Source organism: Scyliorhinus torazame, chromosome 19 (assembly GCF_047496885.1).
Source record: "Scyliorhinus torazame isolate Kashiwa2021f chromosome 19, sScyTor2.1, whole genome shotgun sequence".
Lineage (NCBI taxonomy): Eukaryota > Metazoa > Chordata > Chondrichthyes > Carcharhiniformes > Scyliorhinidae > Scyliorhinus > Scyliorhinus torazame.
This window is the reverse complement of record NC_092725.1, coordinates 93,505,255-93,517,374: the sequence shown is the minus strand read 5'-3', so window position 1 is coordinate 93,517,374 and position 12,120 is coordinate 93,505,255. Positions and strand designations below refer to the sequence as shown.

Here is a 12,120-nt window from a genome sequence, read left to right as displayed (position 1 = left end):
CTTGGAAGAAGCACTTAGGGTGGCAAGGAATGCCGGGTTGGAGATTTCACTGTGAATCACCAAGAGTGGCTCGGTAGCATAACTACTGATTCAGCTAGTCAAATTCCAGAAGTACATAGCTGCTAGACTGGATCTGTGACAGGTGGTGAGAGAACTGGGAAAAACATAATTAACCTCATCCTCACCTAGCTGCCTGCACAGATGCATCTGATCAAGAGAGCATCGGTAGGAGTGACCATCGTACAGTGCTTATGGAGATGAAGTCCTATCTTCACAATGAGGATTCCCACCATTTTGTTCTGTGGCATTACCACCGTAGATTTTGAACAGACCTAGAAACTGAAGACTGGGCCATTAGCAGCAGCAGAACTGCACTCATCGCAATCTGCAATCTCATGGCCCAATGTACCTCTGCTCTACCATTACCATCAAGCCATGTCAGGAGCAGCATGAGGAATACCTATGTTAACCTAGTGAAGGCACAACACCGAACTACTTGCATGGCAGTGTAAGCAGCATGTGATAGACAGAACTAAGTTACCTTACAACCAAGTCAGATCTAAGCTTTGTAGTCCTGTCACATCCAGTCGTGAATGGTGGTGGACAATTAAACAACTCATTGGAGGAGGAGGCTTCACAAATATCTCATGCCGAGGTTGACCTCTGGAGGTCCCCAGAATCACAGATGCCAGTCTTCAGCCAATTCAATTCATTTCACTTTATATGAAATGGTTGAAAGCACTGATTACTGTTCAAGCCCCGACAATATTCCAGCAATAATCCAACAATAGCAAGAAATGGAAGCCTTGTTCTCCAGGACCTGCCATGCCCGAACCATGTGTCCAGTACAGCACTGGCATCTACCTGGCAATGTGGAAAATTACCCAGCGATGTCCTGTACACAAAACAAGTACAAATCCAACCTGGCTAATTATAGACATAGAATTTACAGTGCAGAAGGAGGCCATTCGGCCCATCGAGTCTGCACCGACCCTTGGCAAGAACACCCCACACCTATACCCTATCCCCTTAACCCCACCTAACCTTTTTTAACACTAAGGGGAATGTAGTGTGGCCAATCCACCTAACCTGCACATCCTTGGACTGTGGGAGGAAACCGGAGCACCTAGAGGAAATCCACGCAGGCATGGGGAGAACATGCAGACACCGCACAGACAGTGACCCAAGCCGGGAATTGAACCTGGGACCCTGGAGCTGTGAAGCAACTGTGGTAACCATTGTGCTACCATGCTGCCCAATTATCACCCTATCAGTCCTCACTAGATCAGTCAAGTAAAGGAAGGGTCATCAACAGTGCAATCAAGTGGTATTTGCTCAGAAATAACCTGTTCACTTACATCCAGTTTTGGTTCTGTCAGGATCACTCAGCTCCTGACCTCATTACAGCTTTGGTTCAAACATGGACAAAAGAGCTGAACACCAGAGGTGAGTGGAGAATGACTGCCCTTGCCATCAAGAGAACGTTTGACCAAGGAGCGCTCGCAAAACTAGAGTCAATGGTAATCAGAGGGAAATCTCCCCTGATTGGAGTCATACCTTACACAAAGGAAGATGGTTGTATTTGTTCGAAGTCAGTCATTTCATTTCCAGGACTGCAGCAGTTCTACAGGATAGCATCCTTCCAGTTTAAGGTCAGAAGTGGGGATTGCTCACTGGTGACTGCACAATGCTCAGCACCATAAATGATTGCTCAGATACTGAAGCAGGTCAGTGTCCAAATGCAACAACACCCGCACAATATCAAGGCTTGGGCTGACAAGTGTCAAGTAACATCTGTGCCACACAAGTACCAAGCAATGAACATCTCCAACAAGATAATCATCCTGAACATTCAATGGCATTACCATTGCTGAATTCCCCAATATCAACATCCTGGAGGTTACCATTGACCAGAAACTGAACTGGACCAGCCATATAAATTCTGGCCATATAAAAACAAGATCAGGTCAGAGGTTAGGCATTCTGCAGCGAGCAACTCGCCTCCTGATTCCCCAAAATCTGACCGCCATCTACACAAGTCAGGAGCATGATGGGATACTCCCCACTGTCATGGTGAATGCTGCTCCAACAACACAAGTAGCTCACCACCATTCAGAACCAAGTAGCCTTTTTGATTAGCACCCCATTCACAAACATTCACTCCCTCCACAACCAACTCGGCAGTGGCATCAGTGTGTATCATCTACAAGATGCACTGCAGGAATTCACCAAGGCTCCTTAGACAGCACATTCCAACCCCACAACTGCTATGGCTAAAAGGATATGGGTAGCAGGTGCTTGAGAGCACCGTCCACTCAAAATACCCCTCCAAGCTACACATATCCTGACTTGGAACTATATCGCCATTCCTTCTGTCACTGGGACAAAATCCTAGAACTCCCTCCTGAACAGCACTGCGAGTGTACCTACACCATATGGACTATAGCAAATCAAGACGATAGCTCACCACCACCTTCTCAAGGGCAACTAGAGTTGGGCAATGAATGCTGGCCTAGCCAACGATGCTCACACCCCAAGAATGAAAAAAGGTAGCAAATGTGACCTCACCATTTAAGAAAGGAGCAACAGTGAAAGCGGCAACTACTTACCTGTCAACCTAACATTAGTAAGGAAAATGCTAGAATCTATCATAAATAAAGGTTCTGATAACTGAAGTCAATTGCAGTATTTATGAAAGATAAATCATGGTTGACAAAGCTATTGGTTTTCTTTTGAAGATATGACTTGCAGAATAAATGAATGGTGTGGGTGTCTTTGCATTTTCAGAAGGCTTTCAATATGGTCCGACACAAGAGGTCAGTAAATAAAATCAGATTACAAGGCATTGGGGTAATATATGGATTGAGAATTGGTTTTGCAGACAGAAAAGGGACAGCAGGGATAAATGAGTCATTCTCAGGTTGGCAGGCTGTGACTAGAGGGATACTGACTGCATCAGTGCTTGAGCCTATGATATTCACAATCTATATCAATGATTTGGATGTGGGAACCAACTGTAATATTTTCAAATTTGCTGGTGACACAAAACTCTGTGGGAATACAAGTTGAGAGGATGCAATATGAAGCTATTAACTTTTGTAAGAAAAACAGAAATGCAGAATATTTATGAAATGGTGAGAGATTGGGAAGTCCGGATGGTCAGAGGTACCTGGGTCTCCTTGTTCATAAATTACTGAAAGCTAACATGGAGGTTAGGAAGGCAAAACAGGTTAGGAAGGCAAATGATATGTTGGGTTATATTGCAAGACAATTGGGATACAGAAGTAGCGATGTCTTGCTGCAATTGTATAGAGCCTTGATAAGACCGCACCCAAGTATTGTTTCTAGTTTTGGCCTTGGGTGACATGAATGTGCAAATTCCAAGGCTGGAATTGAACCTGGGTCCCTGGCCCTGTGAGGCAGCAGTGCTAACCACTGTACCACCGTGCTGCCCCTATATTCTCTAATGTTTAGAAGATTGAGAAGGGATCTTATTGAAACATACAGAATTCGTACAGGTTTCACAGAGTAAATGCAGGATGAAAGTTTCCCCCGGCTGGGAAGTCTAGAACCAGAGGAACACAGACTCAAAGAGGCAGACTATTTAGAACTGAGGCAAGGAAGAATTTCTTCACAAATAGGGTGGGGAATCTTTGAAATTTTCTACTCCAGAGGGATGTGGAGGCTCAGCCATTGAGTATATTCAAGACAAAGATCGATAGATTTCTAGATATTAAATAGAAGTAATATGGAGAGGAAAATGGTGCTGAGGTAGAAAATGAGCCAGGGTCCAGTTGAATGACAAAGCAGGCCCAAGGGGCTGAATAGCCTACTCCTGCTCCTATTTCCTATATTTTAAAGAGCAGCGGTGTTGGAATGAAAGTTAAACAGAAAGTGAAGAAAAGATGAGGTATGAAGTCAGTAATTTGGCTCCCAATTTTCACCAGTGAGTTTGATATATGAGTGAATTGAATTTAGATTTAGATTTGTCACGTACAGGTACTGTTAAAAGTATAGTTCTGCGTACAGTCCAGGCAGAATTAAAATACATCAGTATCCGATATTGAAATTGCAAACACCAGAATGTAGTTTAAGAGCAGTTTTGTTTTCAACTTCAACCAATAGAAAAAGATCTTATAAAACCTTCAGTTTCCACACTATCCCAAAACAATTAATTTAATCAGATCTTACCTGCTTCATTTTGCCAGTAACAACTGGTGGGAGTTTGGCTCGGAGTTGTTCCTCCTCTTTGCATGATGCTGGAAACCCACTCAGGAAAGCAAGATTCTGCATCAAGACTGACCCAGGAGATTCTTTATCTGTGGTCTAGACAAGTAAGTTACTTCCTATTAATTTTTGGTAGCTACTGAGAAATGAAAGCTATGAAATATTGACAGAGACTGATAGTCAAGTAAAATGTCAAGCCATATTAACAAGGGGGAAGCAGTGGCGTAGTGATATTGTCACTAGACTAATTCAGAGATACAGAATAATGCCATTGAGATCCGGGTTCAAATCGAATTCAATCAATAAAGATCCAGAATTAATGTTTAATGACCATAAAAAACCCATTGAGGATTGTTCCATCAGTTCACCACTTTTTAGTGAAGGAAATCTGCCATCCTTGCCACGTCTGGCCTACACGTGACTCCAGACTTCATTCCCTCTGAAACAGTCTCTAAAATGAATCGCTGAGCAAGCAACTTGGTTATATCCAGATACAACAGCTATAAACAGGCAGTACCAGTGACTCGAGCTATAAAAAGGCTTGATGCATTAAAGCATACCCATAGTTCATAAATTACAAATGTTCATTCAATAAACCTCTGGTATGTTATACCAAGCAGGTTTCTCAATAAGTCTTCAACTTAGGTGATCGACTCCCTGGATGCAGAAAGGCCTTCGACAGAGGAATAATAATAATAATCTTTATTGTCACAAGCTTACATTAACACTGCAATGAAGTTACTGTGAAAAGCCCCTAGTCACCACATTCCGGCACTTGCTCGGGTACACAGAGGGAGAATTCAGAATATCCAATTTGCCTAACAGCACGTCTTTTGGGAATTGGGGGAGGAAACCGGAGCACCCGGAGTAATCCCACGCAGACACAGGGAGAACGTGCAGACTCTGCACTGTCAAGTCGAGTAGAGGTACCTCATAGAGGTACTGGAGCGGTACAGTCTTGAACAGGGTTCACCTCCTGGGTGAAGCTCCTGTGCAAAGCTCCCATGGCGAGTGCACGGACAAACAACACCAGTTCCCAGTACTTCCAGCTGCACAGGGATACCAGGCAGAGATGCCCGTTGCCGCCGCTGCTGTTCGCCCTAGCGATCGAACCACTTACGATCACACTCAGAACAGCAAAGAACTGGAGGGGGATCCAAAGAGAAGGCAGACAGCACAGAGTCTCGCTCTATGCGGATGGCTTCTCCTCTACTCCTCGGACCCACAAAGCAGCATGGAAGAAATCATTGCACTCCTGAAATAGTTCAGTGCCTTCTCAGGCTACAAACTCAACATGAGCAAAAGCAAGATCTTCCCGATGAGCCAGCAAAGAGTAGGGGCAGCACTGGTGGGACTGCCATTTAAACAAGCCCAACACAAATTCCTCTACCTAGGAATCCAAATCGCTCATCACTGGACGGGTGTTCACAAATGGAGCCTGACCAGTCTGACAGAGGAAGTAAAGAAGGACCTACAGAGATGGAACACACTTCCACTCTCCCTCGCGGGGAGAGTGCAGACGATCAAAATGAAAGTGCTGCCCAGGTAGCTCTTCCTACTTAGATCCATCCCGATCTATATCTCCAAGATTTTTAAAAAGTCCTTGGACAAGATAATCATGGCGTTTGTATGGGGGGGCTTCCTAAGATCTCAAAGAAGGTCCTACAGAAAACAAAGTCCAGGAGGGGGCTAGCCCTCCCAAACCTACAGTACTTCCACTGGGCAGCGACAGCAGAGAGAGTGATGGGATGGATAAATGAGCCAGATTTGGGCAGCACGGTAGCATTGTTGTTAGCACAATTGCTTCACAGCTCCAGGGTCCTAGGTTCGATTCCCGGCTTGGGTCACTGTCTGTGCGGAGTCTGCACATTCTCCCCGTGTGTGCGTGAGTTGCCTCACAGCAACAAGGACCAGGGTTCAATTCCAGCCTCAGTGACTGTCTTTGTGCAGTTTGTACTTTCTCCCCATGTCTGCGTAGGTTTCCTCCGGGTGCTCCGGTTTCCTCCCACAGTCCAAAGATGTGCAGGTTAGGTGGATTGGCCATGCTAAATTGCCCTTAGTGTCCAAAATTGCCCTTAGTGTTGGGTGGGGTTACTGGGTTATGGGGATAGGATGGAGGTCTGGACCTTGGGTCGGGTGCTCTTTCCATGAGCCGGTGCAGGCTCGATGGGCCGAATGGCCTCCTTCGGCACTGTTAATTCTATGATATAGAAGCTGAGTGGGTGCACGAGGAGGAGGCCTCCTGCAGGGGGACCTTGGGGCATCAGCTCAGCCAGATCTCTTTGTGGGGAGGGCGGACGCCCTTGCCTTTGCCTCCCTGATCGCCCGCCGTAGAATCCTGCTCGGCTGGCGATCAGCAGCACCACCTAAAGTTGCAGACTGGCTGTCCGATCTAAAGGAAGTTCTCCAAATGGAGAAAATCAAATTAGTCATCCGAGGGTCGGAAGATGGTTTCCTCAAAACATGGGAGCCATTCACCCGACTGTTCCGGGACCTGTTTGTTGCCAACAAACAAACAAAAAACAAGTAGCCTAGAGCCAGGGGAAAGTAGCCAGGACATGATAGAAGAGAGGGAAGGGAGGGAGTACTGTGAGGGGAGGGGGAGAAAGAGGGTGTAGCCAAACCCAGCAGGAAAGGGGAGTAGCAGAGAAGGGGGTGGGACAGGGAGGGAGGGAAGGAGATCAACAGAGGGGAGCCAGAGGGGAGGAAGGAGGAGGGAACACAAACTGGGAGGAGAGTGCAAGAAATGACAACAACCACAACAAGCATAGCAAGGCGAAAGAGAGAAAGGAGGAACGGGAAGAAGGAACGATAAGAGGGCCCAAAGCTGAGGCAAATGGACAAAAAAAAACGACCAAGAGACGCAAGTGATATCAGGGGCATCACCCAGGTGCCCCTTCCACCCGGTTTTGTTTTGCACTTTAAAAAAAAAAGGGACGGGTGGGGTGAAAAGCCCCCTCTTTCTGCTATGTGTTATGAAATTATTTTTTTTACTTCCTGTTTTTTTTTCTGTATGTACATTTGTAAGTATGCCATGTGTAAAACCCAATAAAAATATATATTTTTTTAAAGTAGGGTTCTCTTTCCAAGGGCCAGTGCAGACTTGATGGGTTGAATGGCCTCCTTCTGCACTGTAAATTGTATGGTTCTATGATATTGATAGGGCTTCTATTAAGGCAACAAAATCAAGGCTTACAGATCAAAGGCAGCTCAGCAGTTCCTAAGGTATTTAGTGAAGCAGTAACCCGAAATTTTACTTCAACATTAACTGGTTTCATGCATTTAAGTTTATGAGTAATTGCTTATTAGTCAATGATAAACATACATAAAATACAAAAGCCTACCAGATAGCCTCTCCATGCCAGCCGTTTACCATTTTGTTTTTGCATTGCTGAAAGTGCGTCATCCACTGAAAGAAAACTTTTAAATGTTATCTCGCAGATTCTAAATCTGTGACCCCTTTATCTATTTTATTTCTGGACAAAGCAAGTATTCCATTACGTATATGCACAGTAGTAGTATTTTAAAGACTAGTAGAGTTGGCTGCAGCACCAGCAATTTTATGAAGAGGTTCATCATCTAATTTGCATTAACAGACCAAAAGATAATATAGAAAGTAACAATTATGGGTCTGAATAAATTGAATACAGTTCACACAAATTGCACTTTGAAATTCAGTCACTGTTATGTAGCCAATCATACAATGCAAGATCCCACAAAAGCAATGAATTGATTGACTTGTTAATTTGTTTTTTTGTGCTATTGCCTGAAGGAAGAATTTTGGCCAGAACTCCCAAGAGAATTCTTCATTTTTGAATACTCCTGTAGGATCTTTAACAAGAGAGATGCAGCACCAATTTAACATCACATCCAAATGTCCACATACTCTGCTTTAATCACCAAGTGCATGCCACAGTTTCAAAACCCAGTGGCTTACACTGTCCCAAATCTTTTCCATTTAATCTTATATCTATGTCCCCTATGTATTTGACTTCTGGGGAGAGATTCTCCGACACCCCGCCGGGTCGGAGAATCGCCGGGGGCTGGCGTGAATCCCGCCCCCGCCGGTTGCCGAATTCTCCGGCACCAGATATTCGGCGGGGGCGGGAATCGGGCCGCGCCGGTTGGCGGGCTCACCCGCGCGATTCCCTGGCCCGGATGGGCCGAAGTCCCGCCGCTAAAATGCCTGTCTCGCCGGCGTAGATTAAACCACCTACCTTACCGGCGGGAAAAGGCGGCGTGGGCAGGCTCCGGGGTCCTGGGGGGGGGGGGGCGCGGGGCGATCTGGCCCCGGGGGGGGTGCCCCCACGGTGGCCTGGCCCACGGATCCGCGGACGGGCCTGTGCCGTGGGGGCACTCTTTCCCTTCCACCTTCGCCATGGTCTCCACCATGGCGGAGGCGGAAGAGACTCCCTCCACTGCGCATGCGCGGGAATGCCGTCAGCGGCCACTGACGCTCCCGCGCATGCGCCGCCCGGAGATGTCATTTCCGCGCCAGCTGGCGGGGCACTAAAGGCCTTTTCCGTTGGCGGGGCGGAAATTCGTCCAGCGCCGGCCTAGCCCCTTAAGGTTGGGGCTCGGTCCCCAAAGATGCGGATGCCCGGCTGATTTGTGCCGTTTTGGGCGTTAGTCGACGGACATCGCGCCGTTTCCAGAGAATTTCGCCCCTGGTTTTTACAAATGAACATGCCAACATTTTAAAAAAGTTTTCCACCAATTTAAACCAGAAATTTATTGAGTGTTGCATGTAGTGTAAAGCCATTTACACTTACCTTCTTTTTGATTATCAAACATAATTACAGTAATATTGGACAAAGGGTTTTTCAGCTTTGGTATTTGCAATACATGTTTGACAGCTTGAAAGTAAGGGTAGAGTGAAGACAGTTCCTTGACTGTAATGTTTGCTGGCAAACTCGGATCCAAAACGATCATTGGTCCCTTCACACATTGTGAAAACAAGCATTCTGGTTGCTTCTCACTGCAATCAACAAACCTGCATTAATCTAGTGTTGTGAACATAGAAAGCGCCAATTAGTATGAAAGACATTTACTACTCCATGCCAATTGCTCGAGTCTCTTCAGTTTTGTGAAAAACATTTGTATCTACTGTTAAATTAATTTTGAAGTAGGCAACTTCCATTCAACCCTTTTGCCAAACCACCTCACGTTCCACATAACTAGCCTGACCGGGGGTCTCTCACATCCCCCCTCCCAAATCCGCTTCCACCATCTCGAAATAAAAGTCTCTGGAGTTGTAGATCACCCTCAACTTAGCTGGGTATACTACGCCGACCCGCACACTGCTGTTATAGTGTCGTCTTCAGTCGGCAGAACACCACCCGCCTCCTTGCCAACTCCACGGTTAAGTCCTGGTAAATACGCATACCAGTTCAAGCCCACTGCACCTCCAGCTTATGCTTCGCCTAACTCAGGACCTTCTCCTTCACGTGGTGCCTGTGGAAGCAAATAAGCACAGCTCTTGGCGGCTCATTCGTCTTTGGTTTAGGCCTCAACGGCCGATGAGCCTGTCTAGTCCGTACGGGGAGGGACCTTCCGCCTGGCCCAACAGCTCCGCCAACATCTTGGCAAAGTCGGCCTCGGGCCCTCCATCCTTTTGAGCAGGCCTGCTATCCTCAAGTTTTTCCGGTCTAATCTGTTTTCCAGGTCCTCCAATTTAGCTTGCAGACCTTTGTTGCACGTGACCACTCTCTGCAGCTCCTCACTCATCGAGGTGAGCTGATCACTGTGTTGTGACATGGCTTCCCCCACTCCCTTCATTTTCTCACCCTGCTTCCGCACCTCAGCCGACGTCCTCGACATAGCCACCTTCATGGGGGCAATCACCTCCTCCACCAACACCTGCAGCGCCACCATCATCTCCTTCCTCATCACATCCATGTGCTTTGCAAACTGTTTCTCAAGTTCCAAAGCCATCAACTCGGTCATCTTTTCTGCCGTAAGCCGTGCAGCCCCACCCAGCAACCCAGCCTCCGCCATCTTTCCAGCTACCAAGCGAACCTTCACTCGTTCTTCTTCACCGCGGCTTTCTTTTGGTTTTTCGACATCCCCCACCTTCCATATGTCTTTGTGCACTCAGTTGTCAAAAGATTGCCCCTGGGACCGGGCATTAAAGTCCAAAATATCAAGCCTCGAGCAGGAACCAACGTGCGACTTCCTCCAACATGATGCCACCAGAAGTCCCATTCCATCACACTCCTAACCTGTGCCCTGTAGCTAATGGGCACGCTTTGAGGAGTCATGAGGGCTGTATTCATTGTAGAATTCACAGCCTCTAGCATGTTCTTATAGCCACAATATTTATATGGCCAGTCCAGTTCAGTTTCTGGTCAATGGTAACCCCCAGTATAGTGAGGGATTCAGCGATGGTAAGGAGATTAAATGTCACTTCCCCCCTCTCTTGTTGGAGATGATCATTGCCAATCAGAGGTTGGTCAGAGGGGTTTTAATCCTTCTAACTTTTCTGGGTAACTATTTGTGTAATAGAACCGGATTCATACAAAGTTTGTGATTTAAATCACATTTTTGGATGGTTTCATAGCACAGGGAAATTGCCTGGAAGGAGTTTGCACTTCTAGCCAATTGCCATACAAACCTTGACCTGTGACTTTCCCCAGTGCATCTTTTTGGTACCCACCCAAATCCAATCATGGGGTTACGGTTGATTGATTCACAGTATAAAATTTGCCTTGAATACATTATTTTGTTTTGTAATTATTTTTTGTGCCTTAAAAGGTTCCTCACCATGTAGTCTGATACCTTACTCGGAAAAGGTTTGGACACACTTGCCTTCTCAAGTGTCACATAGAAATCATTATCAGAGTTATCTCCAATAACCAGAGTCAAAGATCAGGACCGTCAAAACTAAGAAACTGCAATTGGCATTCAATAAGTTGCTTATTTGTCCCATTTATCCACAATATGTGAAACTTACACATTGAGAAAAATATAAACATATTGTAAACCAGATATAACACCATAGAATGCACCTCAAAAAAAACTTTTCAAAGGAATTTTGAAGTTCAGCATCAAATAGAAGTTAATTACCTTTTTTTAGTGGCTTCTGTTGCATTTCCAAGACTTTCCCTAAAAAAATAAAAAATACTAATTTGTTAATAGCATAAATAATGAAGAATCTATTTAGTTTAAATGATTTGAGTAGCTGAGAGCAGGACCATGTACTCACCAGCAGCTCAGTACCCTGAATTTGTACAATAAAAAACTACCATAAATGACACTCTTAGATCTGCAATTAACCTGTAACATTCGTAAAAATCATATGGCCATTGTCACAAAATGTGGATACTGATGAAAATTATTAGAACATAATTCACTTCTACACCGGCAACTATTGACACATATTTCACAGCAGTGTTTGTTTAAAATACTTAGGTGTAATATATACAATACTGACTTTACGTATACTAAAAGGTGACGGCAAAGTTGATACCTCTATTGAAAGTTTTAAAAAGTAACTGACCAAAATCTGGTGTTGACTTTTGTTGACATCAAGAATTCTTAATTTAAAATGGCACGGGGTATGGTATGCTAGGTTGCTTTGTGACATCAGCAGCAGTGAGTAGCACCTTACATCCCAGAGCCTTACGACAGCAGCAGGCTAGGTTAAGAGCAGATCTGGAGGAACCATTTAATCCTATCAAAACCTGGTTACCAACTGGGTATTCTAACACCTACACTCAGCCCATTCTAAAACCATACCTTCCGTTAATTTTAATTCAGTTACTCTGAGAACCATGACTATTCCCCCAAAATGATGCCACAGACCAAGATCAGATCTTATACAAAGTTAAAGAACTATTTATTCCCCAAAATCATTTATCCATAATTTGACAAGTTAGTTTTTCAGTATAGGAT

At 45.3% G+C, this 12,120-nt stretch overlaps 1 protein-coding gene across 4 annotated transcripts in view; it reads right to left on the bottom strand.

Moving 5' to 3' along the window:
- Positions 1 to 12,120, bottom strand: part of gnptab (N-acetylglucosamine-1-phosphate transferase subunits alpha and beta) — a 158,591-nt gene that overhangs the window by 133,502 nt on the left and 12,969 nt on the right. For all 4 annotated transcript variants that reach the window (XM_072484782.1, XM_072484783.1, XM_072484785.1 and 1 more), the window contains 4 exons: positions 11,293 to 11,331; positions 9,000 to 9,205; positions 7,572 to 7,636; positions 4,192 to 4,326 (listed from right to left, as the gene is read on the bottom strand). In XM_072484782.1, coding sequence (XP_072340883.1) covers positions 4,192 to 4,326; positions 7,572 to 7,636; positions 9,000 to 9,205; positions 11,293 to 11,331 — 445 coding nt within the window. The remainder of the gene's footprint in view (positions 1 to 4,191; positions 4,327 to 7,571; positions 7,637 to 8,999; positions 9,206 to 11,292; positions 11,332 to 12,120) is intronic.